The following is a 21,287-nucleotide window of genomic DNA, read 5'->3' as shown; positions in this document are numbered from 1 at the left end:
AAGAGCAATTTGTCTGGTCACTACATCGAGCAATTTCTTAATTGTGTTGAAAATTGCTTTGTTCGACATTGCTTCTGAAATCACAAAGTCGTTGAAAAATGAAGTCAAGATTCCATTAATAATATGGACCAGAGAAGGTTTTCCCCCATTAATTTGTTTAAGTGCAATATATAACATTCAAAGTAATTCCTATTTTATTTAGTTCAATCTGGTTCAAGAAAACAACAAAGTATTTTAGAAGGGGAGTAACCCTAATTCACCTTGCAGAGCACTGACCTAAATATGCAGATTAAAGTGATCAGCCAACAAAATTAGTTTATGTTAGTATTACAGTGAAGTATGATAAAGATTAATGTTGATTATTTCCATCTGTTTTGTTCAGAATTCACCAGACTCTTGTTGGTTTTGTTAGACATTTCACACTCTCCTTAATATGTTCCTTAAATTTTTTTTCCTGATTTTCTCCAGGGAGTGTGCATGATGACAGCAGCTTTTCTGCATTTCTTTTTCCTCTCATCCTTCTGTTGGGTGTTGACAGAAGCCTGGCAATCCTATCTTGCTGTTCTGGGAAAAATTAGGACCAGGCTTATAAGGAAACGCTTTCTCTGCCTTGGCTGGGGTATGTGACTGTCTTTATTATTAAAATGCTTATCATGTTCGATTTTCACAGGAATTTTAACATTCTAAACTTACAGCAAATGGTTTTATTCTGATCAAATGCATGGGTGTTTCTTGTTAGTAACCAAAGCATCAAAATCACTCAGTACGGCATTATTTTTCTCTTGGCCCAAGGGGATGCTCTAGTATACTCCGTAATGGAACTCATGCTTCAATAAGAGCCATTAATGCTGGCATCAATATGAGATTTAACATTGCAAATGCTTTTGTCATTGATTTGTGATCATTCTGTCTTTCATCCAATTACATTCATATGCAAATAAAAAGCATTAAAATTTGCAGAACAGAATAAGATCATTGAACCGAACATGTCTCTATCAGGTTTTTTTTAAAACAAGCAAAACCTAAACCATTGACTCACTCTATGTCCATAGCCCTGTTTGTGTTTAAATTCACTTGTCACTCCCTGTGGCAAAGGATTTTAAAAATTAATTAAATAGATTTGGAATAAAATGCAGACCATGAAATAACCAGATTGTTGTTAAAAGTGATCTGAGTTACTAATTCCCTTCAGAAAAGAACAATTGCTTTCCTCACCTGGCCTGCCTCATACATGACTCTATTTCCATAACAATATGTTGGGCTCAGAACAACTGTATGATATAGCCCAGCGAGCCAGCCAGTAGTATCAGATCAGTACAAAATTGTCTACAGATACACATGGACAGACAACTTGATTGTTAAACTTCTGGCAACCAGCTGGTGAAGGAGACCAGTCAATTTTCACTCAGGTTTAAGATTTATTCACAACATTAAAAGTTATAAATAATATTGAGAACACAAATACTGTTGTAAATAATATTCATATTTAAGTGCGTTAAATGCTTCTCACTCTATAATACACCATCAATGTCCTCTTTTATATAATTAAGTAATAATCCGTCTGTATCCACAGTTGTATGCACTTAGCCTTAATTTATGGTTAATACTGGTATCACCTTGAGCACCATTCATGGTAAAGGCAGCACCATCAAAATTGAATCCACTAATATTGTGAACTTGTGGCAAAATTGGTAAACTGTCCCACAAACTAGTTATAGAATATAGTTCACAAAATCAGATGATTCAATTTGTCCAGTTCATGTTGGCATTTATGCTTCACATGAGCCTTCATCCACTTTTCCTCATCTAAACATATGATGATAACCCTTTATTTCCTTCTTTGTCATATGCCTGTATATCCTTCCTTACAAGCATTGGTAATTTTTGCTTCAACCATTTCATGTGTTTGAAAATTTCATTTTCTTACTTTTTTGGGTGAGAAACAATTCTTCTCAATTCACTGTAGGATTTCTTGGTTACTGTCTTACATTCATGGTGTCTAGTTGTACTCTTTACCAGAAATTTAAAAATAGTCTCTTGAAACCTTAAAGAATTTTAAATATCTCTGTAGTGTCACCCCCACAGGTTCTTTGTTCAACAGAATAGAGATCAGGCTTGTTCACCCTTTCCTTCGCACACATTCTTTGGTATCTTCCTTGTAATTTTTCTCTCTAGTTCCTGTATTCACTTTATATAATAGAGCCACTAGAACTGCACTCACTGCTTTAAATGCAGGTTATCCAGGTTTGCACAGGCAATGGAATCATACAATTGTTACAGTAAGTAATTCAGCCCATCATATCCATGCTGGCACTTTACAAAAGCAATTTACTTAATGCTACTCACCTGTATTTTTCCTTTGGCCCTGAAAAAATTTCCTTTATGGGTAATGATCCAGTTTTATTCACTACTTTTCGATTCTATCCCTCCAGAAATAAAATATTTATTTAATGGTCTTATTAACCTGTGATTTTTAATTAAAGGTGTACTTGTTGTCCAAGATTCCCTTACTCTTCTACACCATCGCACTTCTAAATAGTAATGAACTCCTATTTCTTTTGACCAAATGTAGTAGCAGACACTAGTCTGTGTTTAACTTCATTTACCAATTATTTGCACATTCTGCAATTTATTAACTTTTTCCTGTAATTTGATGTTTCTCTCCACCCCCAAGATCCATATCATTATGTAAATTGCAAATAATAGTGATGCCAGCACATATCCTTCTGCTACTTTGAATTATTACCCATTACCCACATAAACCTATTTGTGTCTTGAACTAAGCTGACAATCCTTTCTGTCAGTTGTCCCAGTCTGCATTCTTTGGCCTCATTCACTGGTCTGTCCATGTTAATGTTAATACGAGTGACTATTACCAAGTTCTTGTGGAGATGAAATTCCATTTTCATCTTGATAACACCCTCAATCATATTACGTGACATTATCATTGTGCTAATTTGAACATTGTTGACACTGCTGTCTGAATTCTTTGAGCTTTCATAGATATCAGGCTGGGATAATATTAATGTGACATTTTGTGACAACCTATTACATAGTAGATAGAAATTCACAGCCCAAAATCTTCTGATCTGTGCTGTTTCTATAAAATATTTACTGTCATGTGTGAGTTAATTGCTATGAAAATTACTGTCATTTTAAATTATCTTGGATACTGAAGAACACAAGTAGATCATGAGGATCAGTATTGTGAGCTGACACAAATATGATAGCCTTCTGTTGTTAAAACTAAAGGTTTGGAAACATACTATTTCTTCATGCAACTGTTTATTATTTCTTTTAATTCTCAGTTTCTCCCTGCATTACTACCTAGATACAGTACGGAATTATCATCTATTCTTACTCACAAGCCTTTGGTGTGAGGTGTTCAGTGATGCTGCTTCACATGCAACAAGCCTGATATTGTTAATTTCTGACCAGTAGTATGTTTTATATAGGAGCAAATTACTACAGATGCTGGAATCTGTACGGAAAACAAAAAGTGCTGGAGATCACAGTAGATCAGGCAGCATACGTGAAGAAAAAGAGAGCTAACGTTTCAAGTCGAGATGACTCTTCATCAGAGCTCTGATCTAGACTCGAAACATTAGCTCGCTTTCTCTCCACGCATGCTGCCTGGTCTACTGTGATTAGATAAGATTCCCTACAGTGTGAAAACAGACCATTCGGCCCAACAAGTCCACACCGACCATCCGAAGAGCAACCTACCCAGAACTATTCTCCTATATTTACCCCTGACTAATGCACCTAACATTACGGGCAATTTAGCGTGGCCAATTCACCTGACCTGCACATCTTTAGACTGTGGGAGGAAACCAGAGCACCCGGAGGAAACCCACACAGACGCAGGGAGAATGCGCAAACTCCACACAGTCAGTCACTCAAGGCTGGAATCGAACCTGGGACCCTGGTGCTGTGAGGCAGCAGTGTTAACCACTGAGCCACCGTGCCGCCTCCAGCACTTTTTTGTTTTCAGTTATGTTTGATATAATTGTTGTAATCCAGCTAAAATTTTAAAATCTTTCACTTGAAACTATAAGGGGATCCAGTGGTAGTGGATTTTTCCATGCTAACTGTCCCATAAGCAGTTGTTAGTGCTCTCAAATTCTAGTTGAAAATGTGTTGCTGGAAAAGCGCAGCAGGTCAGGCAGCATCCAAGGAACATTTCAGGCATGAGCCCTTCTTCAGGAATTAACGTCGACTCTCCTGCTCCTTGGATGCTGCCTAACCTGCTGCGCTTTTCCAGCAACACATTTTCAGCTCTGATCTCCAGCATCTGCAGACCTCACTTTCTCCTCTCAAATTCTAGCCCAAATGATATTTAAGCATGGTTTATTTATGGTGGTATATGACTGTTCAACAGTATTTTATTAAATTAACAAATTACATGGTAAATAATCCAAGCTGGGTCTCATACTCAGAGAAATCACTTTCAGCTGTCCAGGCTGTTAGCCTGTCTTTGAGTTTAGCTTGTGTGAATGCTCCAAATCCCTCAACGTCAACACATTTCAAATTCCAGGCCAGGAGAGATCAGCTACAGACTTAGGTCATTTGCATATGGTTTATAACCATTCTGAGAACACTCTAAACTTTTAAAATATTCCATTGACCACTCTGAGGACACTGAACTTTCAGAATTTCCTATTCTTATTCTATTTGGTTATTTGGACTGAGTATATTTCTTTGCATCAGAAAATAAACTCCAGCCTATGCTCAATTTTACCATGGAATGGACCAGTCAAATAAACTTTCTATCCTTGATGTATTAACTGAGAAGACTGACACTAAGATCGTAACTACCATCTACTAAAACATTCGCTGGTCAATATATGCATTGTGATAACTACAGTCCCATGTGCTACAAGATCAATTTTATTATCAGCCTTGTGAATAAAGCCCAAGTTGTCTGCTCACTGTGCAAACTTGATTACAGACAAAAACTGCAAATTCTGGAATCCAAAGCAGGTAGGCAGGAACCTGGAAGAACACAGTAAGTCGATGTTTCAGGTGTAACCCTTCTTCAGGACTCGGGGTGGGTGTTGGGGAGCTGCAGATAAAGGGGGTGGTAGGGGCAGGGTGATGAAGTGAGGATAGGTGAAGACAGTTAGAGGGTGTGACCCATTTGGTCAATGGGAGGAATGAATCCAGTTGGTGGTAGGGAGGGGTGAAAGGCAGGAGGAGGGGCTGGGAAGGGAGTCGGGGATGGGAAGGGAGGTTATTTAAAATTGGAGAACACAATGTTGAGTCCTTCGGCTATAGGGTGCCCAGGCGGAAGATGAGGTATTGCTCCTCCAATTTGCAGTGTGGTTCATTGTGGCAATGGAGGAGGACAAGGATTGTCCTCAGAAAGGGAATGGGAAGGGGAATTAAAATGGGTGGTGACTGGAAGGTCCATTTGGCCCTTGTGGGCCTGGTTGAGTTGCTTGGTGAATTGTTCCCTCAGTTTGCATTCAATCTTCCCAATGTAGAGAAGACCACATTGGGAGCACCTGATGCTGTAAACTAGGTTGGAAGAGAGCAGGTGAACCTCTCTCTCATGTAGAAGGGCTGTTTGGGGCCCTGGATGGAAGTGAGTGGGGTGATGTGCTGGCAGGTTTTGCATCTTTTCTGGTTGCAGGGGAAGGTGAACTGAGGGTTCGGGGGGTTGGTGGGGAGAGTAGCGAAAACCGAAGACTGTCAAAGGGAACAGTCCTTGCAGAAGGCAGAGGGGGGGTGGAGAGGGGAAGATGATCTTGGTGGTGGGGTCTACTTGGAATTGACGAAAATGATTAAGGATGAGGCTTTGGATGCGGGATTGGTGAGGTGGTAGATGAGGACGAGGGGGACTCTGTTTTTATTGTGTTGGGAGGGGGGTTTAGAGCAGTGGAATGGGGAATGGAGGTGGTGCAGCAGAGGGTTATCTGGATGACAGAGAGAGGAAAAGCACATTGTTTGAAAAAGGTGGATATCTGGGATTCTCACGAGTGGAATATCTCCTCGTCTGAGCAGATGTGACGGAGGCGGAAGAATTGGGAGAGTGGGATGGAGTTTTTGCAGGATAGTGGGTGGGAGATGTAGTCAGGTAGTTATGGGAATCTGTAGGTTTGTCGTAAATGTTCGTCTGGGACTGTCACCGGAAATGGAAATGGTGAGGTCAAGGAAGGGGATGGAGGTGTCCGAGATGAGGTGTTGTTCCTCCAATTTACAGTGTGGTTCATTGTGGCAATGGAGGAGGCCAAAGATTGTCACCCTAAGTGAATTTGAGGGCAGGCTGGAAGTTGTGGATGAAGTCAATGAACTGCTCCAGTTCAGCCTGGCTGCAGGATGCTGCACCAATGCAGTCATCGATGTAACAGCGGAAGAGTTGGGGCACAGAAACTGCATAGGTACTGAAGTGGGACTGTTTAATATGGCCACTAAAGAGGCAGGTGTAGCTCGGACTCATCTGGGTGCCCATGGCCACCTCCTTGATTTGGAGGCTTCCTGCTTGTCTATTGTGCAAACTTGAAACTGAGATGCAGCATATCAAAACAATCTTACATGATAACATATATCCAGATCAAATAATAATTTATTTTAAATCACAAAAACTCCAGAAAGCACTTCTCCTACTATCCTTCACTCAAAGTCTCTCTAAGATTAGCCCAGAATGAGAAGGAATCTCAAGAATTTTGACAACAGATGAAGCTAACTATTTCATGCCATGACTGTGCAGTAAATCCTCAAATAGATTTCTCCACTAACAGATGCTGTCATCAAGCAACAAAGGCGTTTTGTCTATCGCACAAATGAGAAATGCATTGTATGAGTTTCAGTGCTGGTGTAATGCCAGGTATGTAGGCCATATGTCCCAATGACTGGTGGACCATATCAAACAACACCTCCCTTTGACTAGTGGCAGCATCCAGAATGCCAATTATGCTCAATCAGCAGGTACCTGTAAGCTCAGAAAAATATATCCCCATTTGATGTGGGAGTGCACGAAGAGTTACACTGGAAACCAATTTAAGATCAATAGTCAGGCTCACAGTGTGATGCTTTTGTGCGTGCTAGATACTATAGTGCAGGACCCTGTGGGCAAAAGAAAAGAGCCAAAGTTTTGCACCTTTTATTTAAAAAAGGGTGTTGAGACAGTCAACCACTGCTGTATCCCCATGAGAGCACCCTGACCAATCAAAGTTTACTTATCTGGTCTTAAGATTGATAGGTAACTATTCTTTCTACATCTCCAAGTCACTGATACCCCAATCATCTGGCAAATTTTTCTCATTTAAATAAAACAGACAACTGTAGATGTTGGAAATCTGAAACAAAGAAAGAAACTGCCGGAAAAATTCAGCATCCGTTGAGAAAAAACAGTGTTAACATTTCAGCTCCAGGGATGCTTCCGCAGAACCTAATCTCAGCTCAAACCCTAACTCTGACCTTCATGCTGTGTAAAATTGTGTCCATTTGTTCAAATCTGTGTCCTGACACCTACTCATGATGAGTGCAAGATAAAAAAGGCTTCAACTTCTGTCTTTTTGGCAGTGTTTTAATTGTATATCTGTACAACAGCATACCTGCAAGTTTAATGAAGTTACTGATAAACTTTATTTAATTTTAACTATTTAATGCTGTTTTTGTTTTACTATCGTGCCTGAGCAACTGACCTTTATCTTGGAATGGGTCATATCTTGTTCTGGATAATTATTCTTTGTCTAGTTTCAAATTGTCCTTGCTGACATATTTGTGCAGCAGTTATTTTGTTGAACAATGCCAAATGTAACGTTCTGGGTTACTTTAATCAATGAATATTAACTGTGTTGATAGGTGAGGTGTCTAATGTTATGATTGTCTTACTTTACTATTGTATATCATTCCATTTTTACAAAGGACTAATATGACTCCATCACCCAATCAAATTGGAGATGAATCACACATTAATTGAATTACATACAGCTGCTTCAAATAGTAGGATCAGATATATCGGATTGGCCCAGTGAGATTGAATGTGATTTACTAACTCAAGGAATTCAGATGATGAATGAGATCTGCAAGATGAGATCTTTTGTATTAACTTGCTTTCTTATTGCTAATCGTGTAATAATGTGACAGTATATAAAATATCTGATCAAGGATATGGCAGGTCATTGTGAGGAATTTCATTAGTTTTCACTTGGGAGAATTAAAATTCATTTTGTCAGAATAAAAAGTAAACATCCTTTTTTTCTGTTCTGGAACGGTGCTGTAAAATTGTGCACAAGTTATTCAGATATCAGTGGTATTTAAACACAATGCAATCAAATGGACTAGAAGACCTGTCCTTCAAAAATGTTTGCTTTATTACTCCTCAGGTTTACCCGCACTGATTGTGGCCATTTCCGTTGGGTTTACAAAAGCTAAAGGATACGGAACAGCTAATTAGTGAGTATGCAGAAAAAAGTGCTCCTTGCAAAGTTGCTTTGATACAGCTACACAATCCAAGACTTCCCATTACACTATTTATTCCAACATATCACTGAGGTCACTTCTTCCGAACAAGTTAAGTGAAATATAACACACAGCTTAGGTCTTCTAAGCCACTAAATGTGGTCAGTCAGCTCAGAGACACCAGCTACAATCTCAAAATCCGATAGTGATTTGTTTTATTAAGAAAATGATTGAAATTACAAACGATGCAATGCAATGACTACTGTACATAATATTGTCAGTCTACTATCACAGGGTCTATTCAAATGTTGATTTTGTAATTATTTCAACTGGAGTTGTTTTACCTTGCTTACTTGTGCCAGTTATTCCCATAGTTACGAGAAGCTGAGAGTTAAGCTATTTAAAAAACAGCATTTGCAGCATAAGAAGCCAGTGGTCTTCAACTTTTAATTAGTCTGTGTTCCCTCCCTCTAACTTTAGTGTCCTTACTGCATAGAATATAGAACATGCAACATTACATCGAACATTATGAAACCAATCTGAAGCCCATCTACCTAGCAATTCCATTTTCATCCATATAACCAGCCAATGACCATTTAAATGCCCTTAAAGTTGGTGAGTCGACTACTGTTAGGCAATGCATTCCACACCCTTACTACTTTCAGCTGTCTGTGTGGAGTTACACATACTCCCCGTGTCTGCGTGGGTTTCCTCCAGGTGCTCCAGTTTTCTCCCACAGTTCAAAGATGTGCAGTTTAGGTGAATTGACCATGCTAAATTGCCCGTAGTGTTAGGTGCATTAGTTAGGGGAATGGGTCTGGGTGGGTTGCTCTTCGGAGGGTCGGTGTGGACTTGTTGGGCCGAAGGGCCTGTTTCCACATTTTTGGGAACCTTATCTACTCTGAGTAAAGAAATTACATCTGACATCTGTCCAATATCTATCACCCCTCAATTTAAAGATATGCCCCCTCATGTTAGCCATCACCGTCCGAGAAAAAAGGCTCTCACTGTCCACTTTATCTTATCTGATTATCTTATTCGTCTCAGTTAAGGCACCTCTCAACCTTCTTCTCTCCAACAAAAGCAACCTCAAGTCCCTGAATCTTTCCTTGTAAGACCTTCCCTCCATACTAGGCAATGTCCTAATAAATCTCCTCTGAACCCCTTCCGAAGCTTCCACATCCTTCCTGTAATGTGGTGACCAGAACTGTACACAATACTCCAATTGCAGCCACACCAGAGTTTTGTACAGTTGCAGCATGACCTCATGTTTCTGAAACTCAATCCCTCTACCAATAAAACCTAACACACCGTAAGCCTATTAACACCCCTATCAACCTGGGTGGTAACTTTCAAGGATCTATGTACATGGACACCGAGATCTCTCTGCTCATCTACACTACCAAGAATCTTACCATTAGCTCAGTACTCTGCATTCCTGTTACTCCTTCCAAAGTGAATCGCCTCACACTTTCCCACATTAAACTCCATTTGCCACCTCTCAGCCCAGCTCTGCAGCTTATCTATATCCCTCTGTAACCAAAACATTCTTCTGCAAAATCCAAAACTCTCTCGACCTTAGTGTCATCCACAAATTTACTAACCCATCTTTCTTTGCCCTCCTCCAGGTCATTTATAAAAATGGCAAACAGCAGTGGACCCAAATCAGATCCTTGCAGTACACCATTAGTAACTGAACTCCAGTATGAACATTTCCCATCAACCACCACCCCTTATCTTCTGTCAGCTAGCCAATTTCAGATCCAAACTGTCAAATCACCTTCAATCCCATGCTTCTGTATTTTGGGCAATAGCCTACCATGGGGAACCATATCAAAAACCTTATTGAAATCTATGTACACCACATCAACCGCTTTACCATCATCCATCTCTTTAGTTACCTTCTCAATTAGGTTTGTGAGGCATGACCTACGCTTCACAAAACCCGTGTTGACTATCCCTAATCAAATTATTCCTCTCCAGATGATTATAAATCCTATCTCTTATAACCTTATCCAACACGTTACCCACCACCAAAGTAAGACTCACTGGTCTATAATTACCATGGTTGTCTCTACTCCCCTTCTTGAACATTTGCTATCCTTCAGTCTTCTGGCACTGTTCCTGTAGACAATAACCACATAAAGATCAAAGCCAAAGGCTTGGCAGTTTCGTCCCTGCCTTCCCAAAGAATCCTAGGATAAGTCCCATCCAGCCCGGGGGACTTATCTGTTTTTACGCTTTCCAGAATTGCTAACAATTCCTTGTGTTCTCCTCCTTCTGAACCTCAATCCTATCTAGTCTAGTAGCCTGTATCTCAGTATTCTCCTCAACAACATTGTCTTTTTCTAGTGTTAATACTGATGAAAATTATTCATTTAGCCCTTCCCTGATCTCCTCTGACTCCACACACAACTTCTCACTACTTTCTTTGATTGGCCCTAATCTTATTCTCGTCATTGTTTTATTTCTCATATAACGGTGGAAATCCACCAAGGATTTCTCATGTCTCTTCCTGACTCTTCTTAATTCTTTCTTTCTTTAGGTCTTACTAACTTACTAGTTAACAGGATTGTGGTGATATGAGAGCTTTCTCACCAGATACTCCAGTTTGTTATCTGATAACATCAAAATGATAATGTCAGACATGCAAATGACATCCCTCTGTGAAAGGAAGCAATGTGTTGTTAGAACTGAGGTTGAAAAATTGAATTGTCTCTTTACTCCCTGTATTGTCACGACTTGCAATGTGAACTTAAATGTTTTACCCAGTTACTGAAATGACAGTTACATACTTTATTAGATTTGGAGTGAAAATCCATCAACCGTATCTCGTTAATAATGAAAATTACTAATTTATAAGATTAGATTCCCTACAGTGTTTAAACAGGCCCTTCGGCCCAACAAGTCCACACCGACCCTCCGAAGAGCAACCCACCCAGACCCATTTCCCTCTGACCAATGTACCTAACACTATGGGCTATTAAGCATGGCCAATTCATCTAACCTGCACATCTTTGGACTGTGGGAGAAAACTGGAACACCCGGAGGAAACCCACGCAGACACGGGGAGAATGTGCAAACTACACACACAGTCACTCGAGGCTGGAATCGAACCTGGGACCCTGGTGCTGTGAGGCAGCAGTGCTAACCACCGAGCTACCGTTCCACCCCATTTGTGTGAAAACCAAATTTATTTAGTCAAGATATAAAACTGATTGACACAAATTGAATGCATAAATGTTACCCTTTTGATTAATTCAACACACATTCACACATAAATGAAAAAAAGAACTTCCTATGCAAGGATTAATTTTGAAAACCACAATTGGCCAATAAGTGTTAGATCTTGATGTGCTAAAGCATAAGTTATGAAAGCTGGTTTTCAGTCAGCATCTTGGCACATGTAGATAGGTATCATTAAACATGCAGTTGTAACTTATATGGCCTTTAACTTTAGTTCGAGTAAAAAGTGAGGTCTGCAGATGCTGGAGATCACAGCTGCAAATGTGTTGCTGGTCAAAGCACAGCAGGCCAGGCAGCATCTCAGGAATAGAGAATTCGACGTTTCGAGCATAAGCCCTTCATCAGGAATAAGAGAGAGAGAGAGCCAAGCAGGCTAAGATAAAGGGTAGGGAGGAGGGACTGGGGGGAGGGGCGATGGAGGTGGGATAGGTGGAAGGAGGTCAAGGTGAGGGTGATAGGCCGGAGTGGGGTGGGGGCGGAGAGGTCAGGAAGAGGATTGCAGGTTAGGAGGGCGGTGCTGAGTTGAGGGAACCGACTGAGACAAGGTGGGGGGAGGGGAAATGAGGAAACTGGAGAAATCTGAATTCATACCTTGTGGTTGGAGGGTTCCCAGGCGGAAGATGAGGCGCTCCTCCTCCAGCCGTCGTGTTGTTGTGTTCTGCCGGTGGAGGAGTCCAAGGACCTGCATGTCCTCGGTGGAGTGGGAGGGAGAGTTAAAGTGTTGAGCCACGGGGTGATTGGGTTAGTTGGTTCAGGCGGCCCGGAGGTGTTCTCTGAAGCGTTCCGCAAGTAAGCGGCCTGTTTCACCAATATAGAGGAGGCCACATCGGGTGCAGCGGATGCAATAGATGATGTGTGTGGAGGTACAGGTGAACTTGTGGCGGATATGGAAGGATCCCTTGGGGCCTTGGAGGGAAGTGAGTGTGGAGGTGTGGGCGCAAGTTTTACATTTCCTGCGGTTGCAGGGGAAGGTGCCGGGGGTGGAGGTTGGGTTGGTGGGGGGTGTGGATCTGACGAGGGAGTCACGAAGGGAGTGGTCCTTGCGGAACGCTGATAGGGGAGGGGAGGGAAATATATCCTTGGTGGTGGGGTCCGTTTGGAGGTGGCGGAAATGGCGGCGGATGATACGTTGTATGCGGAGGTTGGTGGGGTGGTAGGTGAGAACCAGTGGGGTTCTGTCTTGGTGGCGGTTGGAGGAGCGGGGCTCAAGGGCGGAGGAGCGGGAAGTGGAGGAGATGCGGTGGAGGGCATCATCGATCACGTCTGGGGGTAATCTGCGGTCCTTGAAGAAGGAGGCCATCTGGGCTGTGCGGTGTTGGAATTGGTCCTCCTGGGAGCAGATGCGGCGGAGACGAAGGAATTGGGAATATGGGATGGCATTTTTACAGGGGGCAGGGTGGGAGGAGGTGTAGTCCAGGTAGCTGTGGGAGTCAGTCGGTTTATAATAGATGTCTGTGTTGAGTCGGTCGCCCGAGATAGAAATGGAGAGGTCTAGGAAGGGGAGGGAGGAGTCTGAGATGGTCCAGGTGAATTTCAGGTCGGGATGGAAGGTGTTAGTAAAGTTGATGAACTGTTCAACCTCCTCGTGGGATCACGAGGCAGCGCCGATACAGTCATCGATGTAGCGGAGGAAAAGGTGGGGGGTGGTGCCAGTGTAGTTGCGGAAGATGGACTGTTCCACATATCCTACGAAGAGGCAGGCATAGCTGGGGCCCATGCGGGTGCCCATGGCAACTCCTTTAGTTTGGAGGAAGTGGGAGGATTGAAAAGAGAAGTTATTCAGGGTGAGGACCAGTTCAGTCAGTGGAAGGAGGGTGTCAGTGGAAGGGTACTGGTTGGTGCGGCAGGAAAGGAAGAAGCGGAGGGCTTTGAGTCCTTCGTGATGGGGGATGGAGGTGTACAGGGACTGGATGTCCATAGTGAAAATAAGGCGTTGGGGACCGGGGAAGCGAAAATCCTGGAGGAGGTGGAGGGCGTGGGTGGTGTCCCGAACGTAGGTGGGGAGTTCTTGGACTAAAGGGGACAGGACCGTGTCGAGGTATTGGGAGATGAGTTCGGTGGGGCAGGAGCAGGCTGAGACAATGGGTCGGCCGGGGCAGGCAGGTTTGTGGATTTTGGGCAGGAGGTAGAAATGGGCGGTGCGGGGTTGTGGGACTATGAGGTTGGAGGCGGTGGATGGGAGATCCCCCGAGGTGATGAGGTCCTGGATGGTCTGGGAGATGATGGTTTGGTGGTGGGAGGTGGGGTCGTGGTCAAGGGGGCGATAAGAGGAGGCGTCCGCGAGCTGGCGTTTGGCTTCAGCGGTATACAGGTCAGTGCGCCAAACTACCACCGCGCCTCCCTTGTCTGCGGGTTTGATGGTGAGGTTGGGATTGGAGCGGAGGGAGTGGAGGGCTGCACGTTCTGAGGGTGAGAGGTTGGAGTGGGTAAGAGGGGTGGACAGGTTGAGTCGGTTAATGTCACGGCGGCAGTTGGCTATAAAGAGGTCGAGGGCGGGTAGGAGGCCAGCACGGGGTGTCCAGGTGGATGGGGTGTGTCGGAGGCGGGAGAAGGGGTCGTCAGAGGGTGGGCGGGAGTCTTGGTTGTGAAAGTGGGCACGGAGGCGAAGGCGGCGGAAGAATTGCTCAATATCTCGGCGCGTGTTGAACTCATTAATCCGAGGGCGTAGGGGAATGAAGGTGAGGCCCTGCTGAGGACTGATCTTTCATCCTCAGAGAGGGGGAGGTCTGGAGGGATGGTGAAAATCCGGCAAGGCTGGGAGCTAGGACCTGGTGTAGGACTGGAGCTGGAGCTGGGGCTGGGGGCGGGGTTAGGGGCGGGGACAGAGATCGAAGTAGGGGCGGAGTTAGACGTGGTGACGTTGCTCGACGTGGGGGCGGGGTCATGCGTCGTGACGGAAATAAGCGCGGGGGCGGGGTTACGTGAAGTGACGAAAGACGTTGTGGGGGCGGGGTTATGTGTGGTGACGAAGGTTTGCGTGGGGGCGGGGTTACGCGTAGTCACGTAAGGCGGCGTGGGGGCGGGGAAACCTGAGGATTTGTGTTCCTGCAGGTTAGTGATGTCAGTGGGGGCGGAAGTGGCTGCGCCGACGGCAACCGGAGGGGCGGAAATGGTTGCGGCGACGGAGGCGTGGTGGTCATTCCCGGTGGCCGCGTGGGTCACGGGTCCGTCGGCGATCGTGGAAGCGGTTGTGTGTGTGGTGGTCACCGGGGCAGTGGTTGGGGCGGCGATCGCGGGGGCTCCGAGGTCGGTGGGGGCGGAAGTGACGTCACGGTCGGCGGCGGCCTTTGGTGCCGCGGAGGCCACATGTGTAATGGCGTCCGACAGGCCTGTGGAAGATTCTGGAATAGTTGAGGGGCCACGAGTGTGGGGGTAAGTACATGAAAGTTTTTGGTACTTACTGTTTTCAGTGGGGGCGGAAGTGGCTGCGCCAACGGCAACCGGAGGGTCGGAAATGGTTGCGGCGACGGAGGCGTGGTGGTCATTCCCGGTTTAGTTCATTGAGGAGATGTCAAGATTTTAAAGACTTTTCAGAACAACTGCATCAGTTTTGGAGGTGGTACAATGGACTCTCTGAAAGTGTTTTCTCTCAAAATTGAAGGATGAGCTGGGAAGCTTCTCTAACTCAATTGAATTCCAAACAATATCTAAAGAAATCCACAAGCCCAGATGTGTAACTTCCTGATAGAAGGCCAAGCAGTTAGCTTAAATCATGTGATTTCCAAGAAGTATTGTTTTCAAATATTCCTTTTAGTGTAAAAAAATCCAGGATTCTGTTCAGATCTCCAAATAAACCACCATTCACCATCCTTTAAACAAAAATAAAAAATACATCTTCATAAGTATGTCATGGATTAAACTATGCAAGAGATCTATTTAGGACAACAGACCAAATCCTTTGTTAATTTCAGGGATTTTCTACCACATTCTGTAGTGATCAAGATCACAGTTTCAACTAAGAGACTAACCTGATCTTCTCAAAAATGCTTTTTAATGATAATATGCACAAAATAACTAATAAAGAAACATAGCAAGATAGAAAAATGTTTCAGTTCCCAATATACAACAACATCTTGCATTTGTGTAATGAATAACCTCAAGGCTCTTCAGAGGAGTATGAAAAAACAAAGTAGAGTCATCGAGATGTACAGCATGGAAACAGACCCTTCAGTCCAACCCGCCCAGGCCGACCAAATATCCCAACCCAATCTCGTCCCACCTGCCAGCACCTGGCCCAAATCCCTCCGAAACCTTCCTATTCATATACCCATCCAAATGCATCTTAAATGTTGCAATTGTACCAGTCTCCACCTCTTCCTCTGGCAGCTCATTCCATACACGTACCACCCTCTGTGTGAAAACGTTGCCCCGTGGGTCTTTTTTTATATTTTTCCCCTCTCACTCTAAGCCTATGCCCTCTAGTTCTGGACTCTCTGACCCCAGGGAAAAGACTTTGCCTATTTACCCTATCCATGCCCCTCATAAATTTGTAAGGTCACCCCTCAGCGTCCAACACTCCAGGGAAAACAGCCCCAGCCTATTCAGCCTCTCCCCATAGCTCAAGTCTTCCAACCCTGGCAACATCTTGTAAATATTTTCTAAACCCTTTCAAGTTTCACATCTATCTGATAGGAAAGAGACCAGAATTACATGTCATATTCCAACAATGGCCTAACCAATGTCCTATACGGCTGCAACATGACCTCCCAACTCCTGTACTCAATACTCTGACCAATAAAAGAAAGCATATCAAACACCTTCTTCACTATCCTATCTACCTGCGATTCCACTTTCAAAAAGCTATGAACCTGCTCTCCAAGGTTTCTTTGTTCAGCAACACTCCCTAGGACCTTATCATTCAGTGTATAAGTCCTGCTAAGATTTGCTTTCCCAAAATACAGCACCTCGCATTTATCTGAATTAAACTTCATCTGCCACTTCTCAGCCCATTGGCCCATCTGGTCAAGATCCTGTTATAATCTGAGGTAACCCTTTTCGCTGTCCACTACACCTCCAATTTTGGTGTCATCTGCAAACTTACTAACTGTACCTCTTATGCTCGCATCCAAATCATTCGTGTAAATGACAAAAAGTAGAGGACTGATCCTTGTGGTACTCCACTGGTCACAGGCCTCCAGTCTGAAAAACAACCCTCCACCACCACCACCATCTGTCTTCTACCTTTGAGCCAGTTCTGTATCCAAATGGTGAGTTCTCCCTGTATTCCATGAGATCTAACCTTGCCAATCAGCCTCCCATGGGGAACCTTGTCGAACGCTTTACTGAAGTCCATGTAGATTACATCTACCACTCTGCCCTCATCAATCCTCTTTGTTACTTCCTCAAAAAAACTCAGTCAAGTTGGTGAGACATGATTTCCCATGCCCAAAGCTATGTTGACTATCCCTAATCAGTCCTTGCCTTTCCAAATACATATACGTCCTGTCCTTCAGGATTCCCTCCAATAACTTCCCCACCACCGACGTCAGGCACACCGGTCTATAGTTCCCTGGATTGTCCTTACCACCCTTCTTAAACTGTGGCACCACATTAAGCAACCTCCAGTCTTCCGGCACCTCACCTGTGACTATCAATAATACAAATATCTCAGCAAGAGGCCCAGCAATCACTTCTCCGCTTCCCACAGGGTTCTAGGGTACACCTGATCAGGTCCTGGGGATTTATCCATCTTTACCCGTTTCAAAACATCCAGCACTTATTCCTCAGTAATGTGCACATTTTTCAAGATGTCACCATCTATTTCCTTACATTCTATATCTTCCATATCCTTTTCCATGGTAAATACTGATGCAAAATACTCATTTAGTATCTCCCCCATTTTCTGCGGCTCCACAGAAAGACCGCCTTGCTAATCTTTGAGGGGCCCTATTCTCTCCCTAGTTACCCTTTTGGCCTTAATGTATTTGTAAAAACTCTTTGGACTCTCCTTAATTCTATTTTCATAAGCTATGTCATGTCCCCGTTTTGACCTCCTGATTTCCCTCTTAAGTATATTCCTACTTCCTTTATACTCTTCTAAGGATTCACTCGATCTATCCTGTCTGTACCTGACATATGCTTCCTTCTTTTTCTTAACCAAACCCTCAATTTCTTTAGTCATCCAACATTCCCTATACCTACCAGCCTTCCCTTTCACCCTGACAGGAATATACTTTCTCTGGATTCTTGTTATCTCATTTCTGAAGACTTCCCATTTTCCAGCCGTCCTTTTATCTACAAACATCTGCCCCCAATGAACATTCTTGCCTAATGACTTCAAAATTGGCCTTTCTCCAATTTAGAACTTCAACTTTTAGATCTGGTCTATCCTTTTCCATCATTATTTAAAGTCTAGTAGAGTTATGGTCGCTGGCCCCAAAGTGCTCCCCCACTGACACCTCAGTCACCTGCCCTGCCTTATTTCCCAAGAATAGGTCAAGTTTTGCACCTTCTCTGGTGGGTACATCCACATACTGAAACAGAAAATTGTCTTGTACACACTTAACAAATTCCTCTCCATCTAAACCCTTAATGCTATGGCAGTCCCAGTCTATGTTTGGAAAATTAAAATCCCCTACCATAACCACCCTATTATTCTTACAGATAGCTGAGATCTCCTTACAAGTTTGTTTCTCAATTTTCCTCTGACTATTAGGGGGTCTATAATACAATCCCAATAAGGTGATCATCCCTTTCTTATTTCTCAGTTCCACCCAAACAACTTCCCTGGACGTATTTCCGGGAATATCCACCCTCAGCACAGCAGCAATGCTATCCCTTATCAAAAATGCCACTCCTCCTCCTCTCTTGCCTCCCTTTCTATCCTTCCTTTAGCATTTGTACCCTGGAACATTAAGTTGCCAGTCCTGCCCATCCCTGAGCCATGTTTCTGTAATTGCTATGATATCCCAGTCCCATATTCCTAACCATGTCCTGAGTTCATCTGCCTTCCTTGTTAGGCCCCTTGCATTGAAATAAATGCAGTTTAATTTATTGGTCCTCCTTTGTCCCTGCCTGCCCTGACTGTTTAACACGCTTTTGTTCTCAACTGTGCCAGTCTCAGATTGATTTCTTTCCTCACTATCTCCCTTTGTCCCACCTCCCCACCTTCCTAGTTTAAATCCTCCTGGGCAGCTCTAGCAAATGTCCCTGCCAGTATATTAGTCCCCTTCCAATTTAGGTGCAATCCGTCCTTCTTGTACAGGTCACTTCTACCCCGGAAGAGATATAAGTTGTGGTAAATATGACACTTACTACAAAATGAAATTATGACTAAATGGCCAAAACCCTGATCAAAGAGGAATGTTTCAAGGAGAGTCTTAAAGGAAGAAAGCAAAATAGAGTGGCAGAGAGCAGGGAGGCTATTCAAGATTTTTAAACCTAATTGTTTGAAGGCATTCACACTAATAGTGCAACAATTAGCAAAGAGTTTCACAAGATACTAGATTTGGAGAAGTCTAGATATCTCAGAGTGATGTGTGGTGGAGGAGTTTACAATGATGGGAAGGATCTCAGAGGGATTTGAAATCAATGATGAGACGTTTAGAATTAATTATGAAGTTGTTTGACTGAGAGCCAGTGCAGGTCATGGTGTACAGAGTGGTAAAGAAGAAAACATTGAATTAAGTTGTGGGCAGCAGAGTTTTGGATGATCTCGAATTTATACAGGATAGAAAATGAGAAGTTATCCAGAACTGTATCAGAATAATTGAGTCTATAGGTACTGAAGGGATAAATGAAAATTCAGCAGCAGTTTAGCTGAGATTGGCAAAATCAAGTGATTGCAGTGGAGCTGGATCAAAATGACTTTCGTGATGGTGTGGGTGTGAAGTTGGACGGACATTTCAGAATAAAGTACGACAAAAAGATTGCAGACAGACTGGCTTAATCTCAAAACATTACTAGGTAGAGAGACAAAGCAGGTAGCTGGGAAAAAGAAATTTGGAGTGGGGTCCACAAATAATGGGCTTCCAATCTTTTTCAAATTTTTAATTGAAAAAAGTCTCTGCTCTCCCAATACTGGATGTCGGAAAAGCATATTGATAATTTAGCAACAATGCAGGGGTTGAAGGAAACTTTCCTAGGTGGTGTAAAAACCAATGTTATGCCTTCAAGTGATGTGTCTGAGGGGCAGCACAAAGATGAGAAACAGATGTGGGCCATGGATTTACTTTTGGGGTCACCAGAGGTAACAGTGTATGAGCATGAAGAGCAATCATTGCAGTTTATAGAGTATCACACTAATTAGAGTGAAAAATAGAATACAGGAATAAAGTTTAACCTTACTGGGACTCCTTTTAAAATTGAAGTCTCCAGTGTGTCTGATGATTTGAGTAATTTAGAATACCTGTAGTGATGTTCCCTCATCTGCTACCACTTTGAAAATGCGAGTGCCTCACTCATCCATTTTGAAAGTGACTTTTCTCCCCAGTAGAACTCCTTAGTTCAGTGTTTACCAGTTGAAGCCCCCAGAGACACAGCCTTCTGTTGTATGTTTCATGGGGGTTGTTTTCTCATTGGCATCTTTTTTAGGAAAACTGAGAAAATGCTCAGTGAGAGATTTTGCTTCAAGGTGAAGCTTACTTGGAAGCCTTTCCTGGATTTCATTAAGATATCCTAATTGTAAAGAATTATTGTCATTTACTCCAATAATCAGTTGCCATTGTAGAAAGAGCACTTATTTATTTGTGACCAATCTACTTTACAACATTATTGTTTGGCACAATGCATCTCTTAACAAAATACCTTCAGCTGGAGACATTTAAAGTTATTTTATTCCTTCCTGAGGTTTAGAAATATGTGCTGTCAATTCATTGCACTCACTGTGAAAGAAGCATTCCAACGAAGTATTGTCTTCTCAAGGCAAAAAGACCTGATTTAGTGATTACTGGGTATAACAGCGCGAGGGCCTCAATTAACACACAGCCCTGAAATGAAAAATCATTGAAGCTCTCTGGGTTAATGATAGCATGTTCATTGTTGCTGATTATCAGGGGTAGAAAGAAATCAAAGAGATACTAACAAGTTGATATATTTCTTTACAGTTTTTTTAAAGAAAGATCAATAGTGGCAAATTACCTTTTTTAACAAGGAAATGTGCATTTTAGGAAATAAAAACACTCACTTACTTTTGCTGAACTCCAATCAGATATCCTTGCTGGTCATTTATCATTCCCAAATCTTGTTAAAATTCTCCGACTTAATTACAAAGAGAGACTTTATCAATGTTCACAAAAAAAAGCACTTAATTATGTGTAGTTTCAAAGGTTCATTTTAAAGAACAACCTTTATTATTATTGATAATTTTAGACACCTTCACTGCTGAATAACCTATTGTTCACTAAGATCAACCAATGAACAAGAAAAATGATTGAAAAGAGATTGAGGAAGATGCTCTATTTTAAGATACTTCTTTATCATTTTTTTTGGTGGTGAATGGGAATTTGACTCTGAACCATTCACCAAAGGTGCTTGAAAGATTGAGGGATATTGATCGATTGATAGAAAGACACTTTCTCCAGTAGTGACTAGGTGCTGTAGATTACCGGTAAGTGATAGAAATCTAAGAAGAACGGCTGTAGTTGTGCAGTGTACCTCTGAGCCAAGAGGCCCAGATTCAAATCTCATCTGCT

At 42.8% G+C, this 21,287-nt stretch overlaps 1 protein-coding gene across 1 annotated transcript in view; it reads left to right on the top strand.

Moving 5' to 3' along the window:
* LOC132830132 (adhesion G protein-coupled receptor B2-like) overlaps positions 1 to 21,287 on the top strand; it is a 500,291-nt gene that overhangs the window by 370,382 nt on the left and 108,622 nt on the right. Inside the window, exons 19-20 of the mRNA XM_060847634.1 lie at positions 469 to 619; positions 8,334 to 8,403. Of these exons, the coding sequence (XP_060703617.1) occupies positions 469 to 619; positions 8,334 to 8,403 (221 nt within the window). The remainder of the gene's footprint in view (positions 1 to 468; positions 620 to 8,333; positions 8,404 to 21,287) is intronic.

The sequence above is a fragment of the Hemiscyllium ocellatum genome, chromosome 30 (genome assembly GCF_020745735.1).
Source record: "Hemiscyllium ocellatum isolate sHemOce1 chromosome 30, sHemOce1.pat.X.cur, whole genome shotgun sequence".
NCBI lineage: Eukaryota > Metazoa > Chordata > Chondrichthyes > Orectolobiformes > Hemiscylliidae > Hemiscyllium > Hemiscyllium ocellatum.
The sequence above is the reverse complement of the archived record's forward strand: the minus strand, read 5'-3'. Positions and strand labels throughout refer to the sequence as shown.